The sequence below is a fragment of the Bombina bombina genome, chromosome 4, assembly GCF_027579735.1.
Source record: "Bombina bombina isolate aBomBom1 chromosome 4, aBomBom1.pri, whole genome shotgun sequence".
Classification (NCBI taxonomy): domain Eukaryota; kingdom Metazoa; phylum Chordata; class Amphibia; order Anura; family Bombinatoridae; genus Bombina; species Bombina bombina.
Window position 1 is genome coordinate 102,548,363 of NC_069502.1, and position 14,488 is coordinate 102,562,850.

Consider the following 14,488-nt stretch of genomic DNA (forward strand, 5'->3'; position numbering starts at 1 on the left):
TACAGAGTGGAGGTAGCGTTCAAGGGGACACTCCACCTTGCACTCCACCAGTGTTGGAGAATTATTGCTTACAAGCAATGTCTAATAGGAGAATCACAAAAACAGACAAAACAACAAAGCACACAAACCTAACCAATGACTTAAAAGCTGCACCTCACAGGGAAAGCATGTCAGAGCAGGGGTCACCTTCCCAAGCACACACAATGCATGCACAGGAACATCCTCAGGAACCACAACAACAAACGTACTTAACCGGAGAGGATTTAAAAACCATCTCAACCAAAGACGATATAAATGCAGTACTATCAGAAATTTGATCTTTGTTTGGCAATCTGAAAAAAGGTATGACCCAGGTTAACCAAAAAGTCCAAACACAAAATCAAGAATGCCTGAGGACTAATATCAGGGAAAATGCACAGCAGCTGAAAGATCACGACAAGAACATCCAATTCCTGTTGTCCAGGATTGAAGACCTGGACAACAGAGGCAGGAGGAATCATTTAAGGATAAGAGGGGTTCCAGAAACCGTTACAAACACTTCTATTGACGGATATTTACAGGACCTATTCAGAACATTCAGGTACACCGAATTCCCCGAAATATTCTTATAGAAAGAGCACATAGGGCCCTGAGGCCCAAACCATCGCCTAAGGCCCCACCAGAGACATTATTGTTAAATTCCTTCAGATATAAATGATAAGAAAGAAGGCACCACCATAGTGCACAATCAGATTTGTATAACACGCCAGTAGAACAAGTAAGACCGTACTTACAAGATAGAAGACACTTGAGAAGTGTCACAACCGCCTTCTGGACTATTAAAGAGTTGTCCAGCTAACTCCCACTGGTGGAATCCTGACTGTCGTCTTTATGTGAGAGCGGCGAAGAAACTGTTTCCAGCGTCTGGCATACACAGCAGGCTCGTCCTGTAGTAGCATAAACTACTTGGGATACAAAGTGTCAAAGGAGATGGTAATAAAAGATAGTTCCTGGCAAAGTCTTATAAAAGTAAAAAAGACTTTATTGTAAAGCACATAAGCACAACGTTTCTCGGTCTCTCCTGACCGTTTCCTCAGGTGCAATCTACATATTCATCTAAACCACAAACTTTTATTGCCGAATTCTCAGCGTCTACTAAAATGGACAGCGCATGCGTGAAGGTGTAACAACTGTGCAGAGCTTCCATTGAAAGCATCATAGCAAATAGTGAGAGCGTAAATGCTCCGGCCTCTAAGTACATTAAAATTGTATGCGCTATCGCAACTTAAAATAATTAAAAAAAAATTGTTAACATAAATGGAATACCATAATTGGCGCGGAATATATATATATATATGCAAAGATTTAAAATAGTAGTGATATTAATCTGATTTATTATACCGAGGGGTCGCTCTTAGTGATACACCTACACCTCCAGTTAAACCCTTGACATAACATTAGGGTAAAATGGAGTGCCCCCACTACTAGTAGGACTGCCTACAAAATATAAATACCTGTTTAGCTAACATGGTAATATGATCCTACTCCAAAACTATAACTTGCCTAACAAAATCTATATCAATGAATAATAATACATAATAAATAATAATACATTATTATACCTATAACACATCAGTCCAAAATACATATATATAAAAAATCAATAGGGCATAATTTGCTGGATGCCTTATTGGACTATTTTTAATATACTGTTCACCTGTTCTATATTGAAGGTGATGTCGTCCCACTGGTATTAAAAATAATAATCATAATAATAAAGCAGTCAACAATAAACTCAATTATTAAATTCCTTAACTACAAGGACAAAGAAGAAGTTTCTCAGAAAACCAGAGCAGCAAAGAACATGACACATGCTGGAAGCCCCATAAAGATCTTCTCAGATCTTAGCCAAGCTACATTAATAAAGAGAAGAGATTTAAAATGTATCACTTTGGAACTTCAGGCACACAAAATCTGAGTTATCCAAGTATTATTGCTTTGTCAGAAGCAATTAAGATGCATGTTTAGAAATTGAAAAGGTTATGATTGTACTATGTTAACATTCTTTTTTTAGAGACATGCTGAGATGTAAAGTATTACGTTGAAATTGGTTATTCATTTTCAGTACCCTGTAAATACTGACAACCATTTCGATTCCTATGGGGACCTATTAGATATGAAGAGAGTTGACAGAGAGAAGAACTCTGTTACAATAACACATATCTAAGATAAAATCAGGGATAACTTTAGGCTATAGCCCTGTTAAGATAAAAAAAAAATGTTTAAGTTTCTATACGAGTATGTAAAAATAGTTACGTGATTAAAGGTATGAAAGAGTTTTGCAGGTTCTTGGGGGGGGGGGGGGGAAGAGTTTTTATTCATAGGTATAGTAGGTACCAAGGAGTCCTTAAAAGGTTTTTGCTAAATATATGTATATTGATTTGCAGAGAATGTTAAGTGTGTTGATAATCCTATGTGTCGCATTAAACACCTTTTCACTTAAGAAGCAAATTATGCACTCAGCCTTCAAAATAGCAGAAAGACATAATGATCTTTAATATCATCTGATCAGATCAGGTCACTATGACCCAACCCTAACATAATATTTAAAGCTATATTAGCAAGTTAAATGTGAGGTTACTGACCCCGTATTTGTTTATTTCTATTAGGCATAGCCAGGCTTGGTTGTGTCTCATTTTAAAGTCACAAAAACTGTAAGAGAGTTTCTATTACACACCATATTTACCAAAGTCAGGATAATAAATAAATCAAGGTAATCAATTGTTTAAGACAATACAACACAAAATGTGTAAAAGATGCAATTCTAAATTGAGATTCTCTTTTTAATTTCTTTCTAATTCCTTCCTTATCTTTCTAACTTTTTTCCTTTTCATATTCTTCTTACTCTCTTCACTTCCCCTTTTTTTTTCCTTCTCCCTTTCCCATGCAATTCTACGCAATCTACAATGCCGAAACTTAAAACCCATAATCTGACAGTTATGACCCTAAACCCAAAAGGCCTTAATCTCCCAGAGAAAAGATCTCATGCTACACGGGATATCAATAGACTACACTGTGATATAGTCTACCTACAGGAAACATACTTTAAAAAAGGCAAAGAACCAAGGTGGCACATCCCCAAATTCCCGACAGTTTTTTTCGCCTCCGGTCCCACAAAAAAAAAAAAAATGGAGTAGGGATACTCATAAAACAAACATCCCCATTTAAATTGATACACAAAGAAAGAGATACAGAAGGACGATACGTGATACTTCTTGGCACCCTTCACAATAGGCTGGTTACACTAGTTAATGTTTATTTCCCTAACCAGCACCAAAATAAATTCATGAGAAGCGTTACAAACAGAATACTGGAAGTCCGGAAGGGAGCTCTGATTTTTAGAGGGGACCTTAATCTACCATTAGATCCTCAGCTGGATACTTCTAGAGGGTTAGCTTCAGTCTCCAAAAAAATTATTAGACAAAGCAACAATAGACTAGAGGAAATGGCAGTACATGATACATGGCGCATTGCACATCCAACTAGAAGGGATTACACTTTTTTCTCCCATCCCCACGATATATATTCCAGGATAGATTATATCTTTACTGATCAAGACACGCTAGCTCTTGTAACAAACACGAAAATTCTACCCATGACATGGTCCGATCATGCACCAGTAATATGCTATCTTAGATGGCCACCTGCACCCTTTATTTGGAGGTACAATGATTTTTTGCTTAACAATATAACAATTAAAACTAAAATTGAAACCACAATTCAAGAATATTTTAGGCACAACAATCTAGCCGATACACCATGGTCAAGCTTGTGGGAAGAGGGGAGCTTATTAAACAAAAGGCAGCATTGGCAAAACAAACAAGAGCTAAATACTCCTCATTACTTACTAGGATAGGTAGTTTATAGAAACAACACAAACAAAATCCAACAGATAGGGATATAAACTTAGAGCTTAAACAATCAAGAAAGGACATACAAGACTTACACATACAAGAACAGCAAAAAATTGCTCTTAAAATGCAACAAAAATATTGTGAGTTTGGGGATAAAGCGCAAAAAGTTTAAACTCATATTCACTCCATTTCTAACTAAAACAACGCTACGTGTTATGACAGTCTGGCCACAGCAGAGGTTCTTAGAGCCTATTATCATAGTTTATATAATTTGAAATCTCCTAATCAGACAGAGGGTGACACCGGGGGACAACCAACCCCTCTGGATGTGAAACAGTATTTAGATAAGGTTACACTTCCCAAACTGACAAGTGAGGAGGCGGGGGAGATGGAGACTCCCATTTCCACTGAGGAGTTTCTGAAGACTATAGAAAGTTTGGCGCCAGGCAAAAGTTGAGGACCTGATGGGTTTGGTACTAAATACTATAAACTTTTCAAACAGATATTAACCCCGCACTTGACTTCTCTCTTCAACTCACTAGAAGACTCATTAGGATTCCCCTCTTCTATGTTAACAGCCCATATCTCTCTCATACCAAAGCCAGGAAAAACAGCTGAACGGCCTGATAATTTTAGGCCCATATCACTGCTATTACTCTACAATTCAGGGATGCTTACAACCTACACTATTATTATTATTATTATTATTATTTTTATTATTATTATTATTGGTTATTTGTAGAGCGCCAACAGATTCCGCAGCGCTATAAACAAAGGGGGAGTACAACAAAACAATTATAGGGTAGATGGCCCTGCCAAGAGTTTCACTGTTGTAGTCAGCTCTTAAGAAGGTGATCTACAAACAGCTGGACTTTTAGGCTTACATGCTAAGAGGGTTCAGGGGATTGCAGTGGAGGAGAGGAACTGGTATTAGGAAAGGTTAGCGTAGGTTGTATGCGTCCCTGAACAGTAGAGTCTTTAGGGAGCACTTGAATCTTTTAAAACTAGAAGAGAGTCTTGTGGAGCGAGGCAGAGAGTTCCACAAGATGGGAGCCAGTCTGGAGAAGTTCTATAAATGGGAGTGTGATGAGGTGACTACAGAGGAGAAGAGTTGGAGGTCATGAGTAGAGCGAAGGGGATGGGAGGGAGAGTATCTGGAGACAAGGTCTGAGATGTGGGGGGGAGCAGTGCAGTTGAGGGCTTTGTATGTAAGAGTGAGAGTTTTGTGTTTGATCCTAGAGGCAAGAGGAAGCCAGTGAAGGGATTGGCAGAGAGGCACAGCAGATGAAGAGCGACGTGTAAGGAAGATGAGTCTGGCAGAGGCATTCATTATGGATTGTAAAGGAGTTAGGCGGCAGGTGGGGAGACCAGAGAGGACAGAGTTGCAGTAATCAAGGCGGGAAAGAATGAGAGAGTGGATTAAAATCTTAGTTGTTCCTGGGGAAAGGAAGTGTCTAATTTTAGAGATGTTTTTAAGGTGAAAGCGGCAGGCTGTAGCCAAGGACTGAATGTGAGGAGTGAAGGAAAGATCTGGGTCAAATGTGACCCCGAGACATTGGGCATGCGGGGTAGGGGTAATGATGGAGTTGTCGACAGTTATATTATAGAGATATTGGGGGTAGAGATTTTGGAAGAAGGGGGGAAAATGAGGAGCTCAGTTTTGGAGAGATTTAGCTTGAGGTAGTGAGAGGACATCCAGGAAGAGATGTGAGAAAGACAGTTAGTTACACGGGTTAGCAAGGAAGGAGATAGTTCTGGTGCAGAGAAGTAGATTTGGGTGTCATCGGCATACAAATGATATTGGAAACCGTGGGACTTAATTAGGGAACCTAGTGATGACGTATAGATTGAGAAGAGAAGGGGACCGAGGACAGAGCCTTGTGGTACTCTGACAGAAAGTGGTGATGGGGCAGAGGAGGCCCCAGAGAAGGCTATACTGAAGGTAAGGTTTGACAGGTAGGAAGAGAGATATGAAAGGGCTGTGTCACAGATGCCGAAGGATTGGAGGGTTTGGAGAAAAAGAGGGTGGTCGACAGTGCCAAAGGCTGCGGACAGATCAAGGAGGATAAGCAGAGAGAAGTGGCCTTTTGATTTAGCTGTAAGTAGGTCGTTGGTGAACTTAACAATAGCTGTCTCTGTGGAGTGATAGGGATGAAATCCAGATTGCAGTGGGTCAAGAAGGGAGTTTAACGTAAGGAAATGGGATAGGCGTGCATATACTAGTTTTTCAAGAAGCTTTGAAGCAAGAGGGAGGAGGGAAAAAGGGCGGTAGTTGGATGGGGAGGTCGGATCAAGGGAAGGTTTTTTGAGGATAGGTGTGACGAGTACATGTTTCATCGATGAGGGAAATGTACCAGTGCTGAGGGAGAGGTTGAAAATGTGTGTTAGTATAGGGGTAAGGGTAGCAGAGAGAGAGGGGAGCAGCTGTGAGGGGATAGGGTCAAGGGGACAGGTAGTGAGGTGAGAGCGCAGTATAAGTGCTGAAACTTCTTCCTCAGTAACAGGGGAGAATGAACTAAGTTTCAGGTTGTGGTTGAGTGAGAGTATTTGAGGGGGGGGGGAGAATGGAATTATGTTGAGAGCTGATTTCATGTCTGATGGAGTCAATTTTGTTAATGAAGTGACTGGCAAAGTCTTGAGCTGACAGAGAAGTTGTATTAGGAAGTGGGGGAGGGCGGAGGAGAGTATTGAAAGTGGAGAACAGACGTTTTGGGTTTGAAGAAAGATTAGAGATAAGAGTAGAGAAGTAGGGTTGCTTGTGGAGATTAAGGGCAGAGTAGTAGAAGTTCAAGATGAATTTGTAATGAAGAAAATCAGCTGAACTACGGGATTTTCTCCAATGCCGTTCAGCAGTACGGGAACATCTGCATAGGTACCGTGTCAGAGGAGTATGCCAGGGCTGGGGATGAGTGTGTGATTTCCGAGCAGTGGTAAGAGGAGCGAGATTGTCAAGGACGGATATAAGGGTGGAATTATAGTGGCAGATAGATTGTTCAGGACAGGAAAAGGAGGAGAAGGATGAGAGGAGCGGTTTAAGGGAATTAGCAAGTTGTTGCTGATCTAAAGACCTAATGCTTCTGTGAAGTTTGGTGTGAGGAGTAGAAGGTGGGAGAGTTGTAGGAAGGGATGATATGTTGCAGGTAAGGAGATGGTGGTCAGAAAGAGGAAAAGGGGAGTTTGAGAAGTTTGAGAGAGTGCATAGATAGCTAAAGATCAGTTCAAGAGAGTGACCGTCTTTGTGAGTGAGAGAATCAGTCCATTGTGACAGACCGAAAGAGGAAGTGAGTTGCAGAAGTTATTTAGCAGATGAAGCAGTGGGATTGTTAAGGGGGATGTTGAAGTCGCCAAGAATGAGGGCAGGGGTGTCTGAGGAAAGGAAATAGGGTAGCCAGGCAGCCAAGTGATCTAGAAATTGAGTTGCGGAGCCAGGGGGTCGGTATATGACTGCAACACGTACAGAGAGAGGGGAGAATAAGCGAATCATGTTGGTTTCGAATGAGGGAAAAGTGAGGGAAGAGATAGGGTGTATTTGTTGAAAGGTGCAACGAGAGGAAAGTAAAATACCTACACCACCTCCTTGTCTATTACCAGACCTAGGAGTGTGGCTGAAGTGGAGACCCCCATGTGACAGAGCAGCAGTAGATGCTGTGTCTAGGGGAGAGAACCAGGTTTCTGTTAGGGCCAGAAGGTTGAGGGAGCGGGAGATGAAGAGGTCATGTATAGAAGTGAGTTTGTTGCAAACAGAGCGAGAATTCCAGAGTGCACAAGTGAAATGGGTAGTGGCTTTAGATGCAAGAGGAATGTGAGTAAGGTGTGCAGAGTTTTGTTTTCTGAAACTATGGGATGGTACACATGGATGTTCACGGCTTGTCAGTGGTTGGGGACCAGGATTAGGGGAGATGTCACCAACAGTAAGTAGAAGCAAGAAGGAGAGTGACATGAGATGAGATACAGATTTGCAGTAGTGAGACTGCTTTTGAGATGAGCTGCAGGGGGTAGAGAGAGTGTTTAGGAATAGGTAAAGTTCATGAGTAGAAAAGTAAGGTGAGTTTAAGAGAGATGGGCTAATGAACAGTGCAGGTGGAGAGGGAGAAGGAATAATTGAATAGTGTAGTTTGTTATAGAGACAAGGGTAGCAAAAAGGAATATGAATATATTGAGCATTTTTACAGAATTGGGAACCAGCTAAAAACATAAGACACAGAATTACTGTAACAATTGCATAAGGGAACAAAAGGTATATGAAACATAATATAATAAAAGTACTGTGTATTCTATCGGGTTAAGGGAATGGAAGGATGTGCTGATCAGTGTTTGCACCTGTCATTTCAGGAGAGTGAAAGTTGTGTTGGAGACTATCTATAAATGAGGAAATGAGCTTGGGGTGGGTGGGGTGAGGGGTAGGGTGGGAGGGAAGCTGTTTTCCAGAAGGCTACCTGTAGTAAGTTAGATGGCAATTGAAGCAGTTGAGTGAAAAGGTCTGTGGGTTTTTTTCTGTGTTCTGAGAGAGAATGTGTCTGTAGTAAGTTAGATGGCAATTGAAGCAGTTGAGTGAAAAGGTCTGTGGTTTTTTTTCTGTGTTTTGAGAGAGAATGTGTCTGTAGTAAGTTAGATGGCAATTGAAGCAGTTGAGTGAAAAGGTCTGTGGGTTTTTTTCTGTGTTCTGAGAGAGAATGTGTCTGTAGTAAGTTAGATGGCAATTGAAGCAGTTGAGTGAAAAGGTCTGTGGGGTTTTTTTCTGTGTTCTGAGAGAGAATGTGTCTGTAGTAAGTTAGATGGCAATTGAAGCAGTTGAGTGAAAAGGTCTGTGGTTTTTTTCTGTGTTCTGAGAGAGAATGTGTCTGTAGTAAGTTAGATGGCAATTGAAGCAGTTGAGTGAAAAGGTCTACGGCTTTTTTTCTGTGTTCTGAGAGAGAATGTGTCTGTAGTAAGTTAGATGGCAATTGAAGCAGTTGAGTGAAAAGGTCTGTGGGTTTTTTTCTGTGTTCTGAGAGAGAATGTGTCTGTAGTAAGTTAGATGGCAATTGAAGCAGTTGAGTGAAAAGGTCTATGGCTTTTTTTTCTGTGTTCTGAGAGAGAATGTGTCTGTAGTAAGTTAGATGGCAATTGAAGCAGTTGAGTGAAAAGGTCTATGGCTTTTTTTCTGTGTTCTGAGAGAGAATGTGTCTGTAGTAAGTTAGATGGCAATTGAAGCAGTTGAGTGAAAAGGTCTATGGCTTTTTTTTCTGTGTTCTGAGAGAGAATGTGTCTGTAGTAAGTTAGATGGCAATTGAAGCAGTTGAGTGAAAAGGTCTGTGGGTTTTTTTTCTGTGTTCTGAGAGAGAATGTGTCTGTAGTAAGTTAGATGGCAATTGAAGTAGTTGAGTGAAAAGGTATGTGGTTTTTTTTTCTGTGTTCTGAGAGAGAATGTGCTGACAGTGAAGCTGACAGAGAAGTTGTATTAGGAAGTGGGGGAGGGCGGAGGAGAGTATTGAAAGTGGAGAACAGACTTTTTGGGTTTGAAGAAAGATTAGAGATAAGAGTAGAGAAGTAGGGTTGCTTGTGGAGATTAAGGGCAGAGTAGTAGAAGTTCAAGATGAATTTGTAATGAAGAAAATCAGCTGAACTCCGGGATTTTCTCCAATGCTGTTCAGCAGTACGGGAACATCTGCATAGGTACCGTGTCAGAGGAGTATGCCAGGGCTGGGGATGAGTGTGTGATTTCCGAGCAGTGGTAAGAGGAGCGAGATTGTCAAGGACGGATATAAGGGTGGAATTATAGTGGCAGATAGATTGTTCAGGGCAGGAAAAGGAGGAGAAGGATGAGAGGAGCGGTTTAAGGGAATTAGCAAATTGTTGCTGATCTAAAGACCTAATGCTTCTGTGAAGTTTGGTGTGAGGAGTAGAAGGTGGGAGAGTTGTAGGAAGGGATGATATGTTGCAGGTAAGGAGATGGTGGTCAGAAAGAGGAAAAGGGAGTTTGAGAAGTTTGAGAGAGTGCATAGATAGCTAAAGATCAGTTCAAGAGAGTGACCGTCTTTGTGAGTGGGAGAATCAGTCCATTGTGACAGACCGAAAGAGGAAGTGAGTTGCAGAAGTTGTTTAGCAGATGAAGCAGTGGGATTGTTAAGGGGGATGTTGATGTCGCCAAGAATGAGGGCAGGGGTGTCTGAGGAAAGGAAATAGGGTAGCCAGGCAGCCAAGTGATCTAGAAATTGAGTTGCGGAGCCAGGGGGTCGGTATATGACTGCAACACATACAGAGAGAGGGGAGAATAAGCGAATCATGTTGGTTTCGAATGAGGGAAAAGTGAGGGAAGAGATAGGGTGTTTTTGTTGAAAGGTGCAACGAGAGGAAAGTAAAATACCTACATCACCTCCTTGTCTATTACGAGACCTAGGAGTGTGGCTGAAGTGGAGACCCCCATGTAACAGAGCAGCAGTAGATGCTGTGTCTAGGGGAGAGAATCAGGTTTCTGTTAGGGCCAGAAGGTTGAGAGAGCGGGAGATGAAGAGGTCATGTATAGAAGTGAGTTTGTTGCAAACAGAGCGAGAATTCCAGAGTGCACAAGTGAAAGGGGTAGTGGCTTTAGATGCAAGAGGAATGTGAGTAAGGTGTGCAGAGTTTTGTTTTCTGAAACTATGGGATGGTACACATGGATGTTCACGGCTTGTCAGTGGTTGGGGACCAGGATTAGGGGAGATGTCACCAGCAGTAAGTAGAAGCAAGAGGGAGAGTGACATGAGATGAGATACAGATTTGCAGTAGTGAGACTGCTTTTGAGATGAGCTGCAGGGGGTAGAGAGAGTGTTTAGGAATAGGTAAAGTTCATGAGTAGAAAAGTAAGGTGAGTTTAAGAGAGATGGGCTAATGAACAGTGCAGGTGGAGAGGGAGAAGGAGTAATTGAATAGTGTAGTTTGTTATAGAGACAAGGGTAGCAAAAAGGAATATGAATATATTGAGCATTTTTACAGAATTGGGAACCAGCTAAAAACATAAGACACAGAATTACTGTAACAATTGCATACGGGAACAAAAGGTATATGAAACATAATATAATAAAAGTACTGTGTATTCTATCGGGTTAAGGGAATGGAAGGATGTGCTGATCAGTGTTTGCACCTGTCATTTCAGGAGAGTGAAAGTTGTGTTGGAGACTATCTATAAATGAGGAAATGAGCTTGGGGTGGGTGGGGTGAGGGGTAGGGTGGGAGGGAAGCTGTTTTCCAGAAGGCTACCTGTAGTAAGTTAGATGGCAATTGAAGCAGTTGAGTGAAAAGGTCTGTGGTTTTTTATCTGTTTTCTGAGAGAGAATGTGCCTGTAGTAAGTTAGATGGCAATTGAAGCAGTTGAGTGAAAAGGTCTGTGGGTTTTTTTCTGTGTTCTGAGAGAGAATGTGTCTGTAGTAAGTTAGATGGCAATTGAAGCAGTTGAGTGAAAAGGTCTGTGGTTTTTTTCTGTGTTGTGAGAGAGAATATTTCTGTAGTAAGTTAGATGGCAATTGAAGCAGTTGAGTGAAAAGGTCTATGGTTTTTTTTCTGTGTTCTGAGAGAGAATGTGTCTGTATTAAGTTAGATGGCAATTGAAGCAGTTGAGTGAAAATGTCTGTGGGTTTTTTTCTGTGTTCTGAGAGAGAATGTGTCTGTAGTAAGTTAGATGGCAATTGAAACAGTTGAGTGTTACGGTTACCCTTAGTCTCGCTGAGAGATGGGCCGCTTAGTAGCCTGGATCCCTATTGCTAAAGAGGGGAGAAGCTGCTTTCCATAGTATTCTATATGAGTCTCGCAAATATAGAATAATCTCCCTTAGCTGCAGTACAGCTAAGATACCCTTCTGCCCACAAAAACGAGTCAACGCTGCGATTGAGGGTCAAACAAGAACTCAGAACTGGGATGCCCAGCCTGCTTTTTATTAAGGTTACATGCACACAGGGCACTCCCAGGGGGAGAGGGGGGGAAGCACAAAATCCCCCATCAAACATTTAGATAGAGAGCACTGTCCTTTGACAGGTCACAATAGGATTACAGTACTTAAGATAACAAGTTTACAAGTTCATCTTATCAATTAGCAGTCTGGCTCCAGAGGTGATTAGACAATGGGATTGGTTATCACTAAACTTAGAGCTGAGGCCAGCAAACGTGTATTTAGGCAATAGTTTCTAAAAGCTGAAAAAAAAGAGTTAACTCTTTATGAAATGATACTTGTTACGGTTTTCTTGGAGCCCTTCTTAGGCGCTGGCTTGCTGGTTCAGGCATTGCTGCTGGGAAATAAGCTCTAAACAACAAAATAACTAAAGCTTCTGTAACAGTGCTCCCTTTCTGTGGAACACTCTGGCAGACACGGTCTGACCCCTTTTCGGGGCAGACTAAGGCTGTCCAGACCTCTGGTTATGCGGGGCTGAGGTCGGTTTGTCTGGACAACCCGTCGGCGTTGCCATTCTGTTTCCCAGGTCTGTAAGTAATGGTGAAATTGAAGGGTTGCAATGATAAACTCCAACGTAATAGCCTGCCGTTATCTCCAGAGACCCGGTTCAGCCACACCAACGGGTTATGGTCGGTGACCAGAGTGAACTCCTGCCCATATAAATAGGGAGTCAATTTCTTTAATGCCCACACCAAAGCCAAACACTCCTTTTCGACCGCTGCATAGCTGACTTCGCGGGGCAGGAGCTTCCGGCTGATGTAGGCAACTGGATGCTCCCCTCCATCTTCGCCTACTTGGCTGAGGACGGCTCCCAGCCCGAACATGGAAGCATCTGTATGGACGATAAAACGTTTGTTAAGGGCTGGGGCTGCCAAGACAGGAGCTTTAATTAGAGCATTTTTGAGAGCCTGGAAAGCCGTTTCACAGTGGGGAGACCACAGGACCTGTCGAGGTAAGTTCTTCTTGGTCAAGTCAGTCAGGGGTTTGGCAAGTGTGCTGTAGTCTGGTACGAACCGTCTATAGTACCCTGCCGTGCCCAGGAAGGCTAGGACCTGAGTCTTAGTGATGGGGGTGGGCCAATTGGCGACAGCTTCTATTTTGGCCGGCTCTGGTCGCTGCTTTCCACACCCCACCCGGTGACCCAGGTACTGTACCTCGGCCATCCCAAAGTGGCATTTTTCTGGCTTCAGAGTCAGGCCAGCAGCCCGGATCTGATCCAGAACCATTCCCACATGAGCTAAGTGGTCCTCCCAGGACTCACTGTGGATCGCTATGTCGTCCAGGTAGGCGCAAGCAAAACTCTGGAAGCCATCCAGGAGCCTATCCACCAAGAGCTGGAATGTAGCTGGGGCATTCTTCATCCCAAACGGCATTACCCTAAACTGATATAAGCCGAATGGGGTGACGAATGCCGACTTGGGGATAGCCTCCGGGGCCAGGGGAATCTGCCAGTAACCTTTGCAGAGGTCAATAGTGGTCAGGTAATTTCCCCTGGCTATACGATCGAGTAGCTCGTCTACCCTGGGCATAGGGTAAGCGTCCGTCACGGTATTTTCATTGAGCCTCCGATAGTCTATGCAGAACCGGGTGGTCCCATCTTTCTTGGGCACCAAGACAACTGGGGAGGCCCAGGGACTATCGGAGGGCTCAATTACCCTGAGCTGGAGCATCTCATCGATCTCCTTCTTCATTCCTGTCCTAACTGCTTCGGGGATTCGGTACGGAGCCTGGCGCAAGGGAGCTTGTCCCGGAGTATCTACCTGGTGGGTGGTTAAAGTAGTGTACCCTGGCTTCGGGGAGAAGGTGAGGTGTTTGGACTGGAGGAGTTGGTTGAGCTGCTTCCTTTCAGTGGGGCTAAGTCTGTCCCCTATCTGAACCTGCGCCACTATACCTGTGGGGAGGCTCTTTTCTAATAGGTCTGGAATGGGTAAACTGTCGGGGTCTTCCTGAGGGGAACAACATACGGCCGTCACGTTCTCTGGTCGCTCAAAATATTCCTTGAGCATGTTTACATGGAATGTCTTTCTAAGATTGTTGTCATGGCAGCTAGCTATCACATAAGTGGTGTCTCCCCTTTTCTCTACGATCTGGTAGGGACCTTGCCAGGACGCCTGCAATTTGTCTGTCTTCACCGGCTTAAGTACTAACACCTTTTGTCCTATGGTGAAGATTCTCTTTCGGGCCCCCCGATCGTACCATACTTTCTGTCTTCTCTAGGCCAACTGGTGATTAGCCCGCACGGATTTGGCTAATTGCTCCATTCGGTCCCTGAGTTCCAGCACGTATGGCACAATGGGGACACCGTCAGCCTCCATCTCTCCCTCCCAGTGCTCCCGGATCAGGTTTTAGGGGTCCCCGTACCTTTCTTCCGTAGAGCAACTCGAAGGGAGAGAACCCTGTCGTTTCCTGGGGCACCTCCCGATAAGCAAATAGGAGGTGCGGCAGGAAGCGTTCCCAGTCTCGGTATTCCTGAGTGAACGTCTTGAGCATTTGCTTGAGGGTCCCATTGAACCTCTCACACAGCCCGTTCATCTGGGGGTGGTATGGGGAGCTCAGGAGGGACTTAAATTTGCAAACCTGCCAGAGTTGTTGGGTCAATTCAGCCGTAAATTGGGTGCCTCGGTCGGATAGGATTTCTTTTGGAAATCCTACCCGGGAGAACACCTGTACTAGTGCATTCGCTACCGTATCC

General features: G+C 43.2%; 1 protein-coding gene across 1 annotated transcript in view; it reads left to right on the forward strand.

The window, feature by feature from the left end:
• The first annotated feature begins 344 nt into the window (after positions 1–344).
• The window catches only part of LOC128656934 (cysteine-rich venom protein-like), a 35,439-nt gene continuing 21,295 nt past the window's right edge, over positions 345–14,488 (forward strand). Inside the window, exon 1 of the mRNA XM_053711112.1 lies at positions 345–486. Coding sequence (XP_053567087.1) covers positions 345–486 — 142 coding nt within the window. The remainder of the gene's footprint in view (positions 487–14,488) is intronic.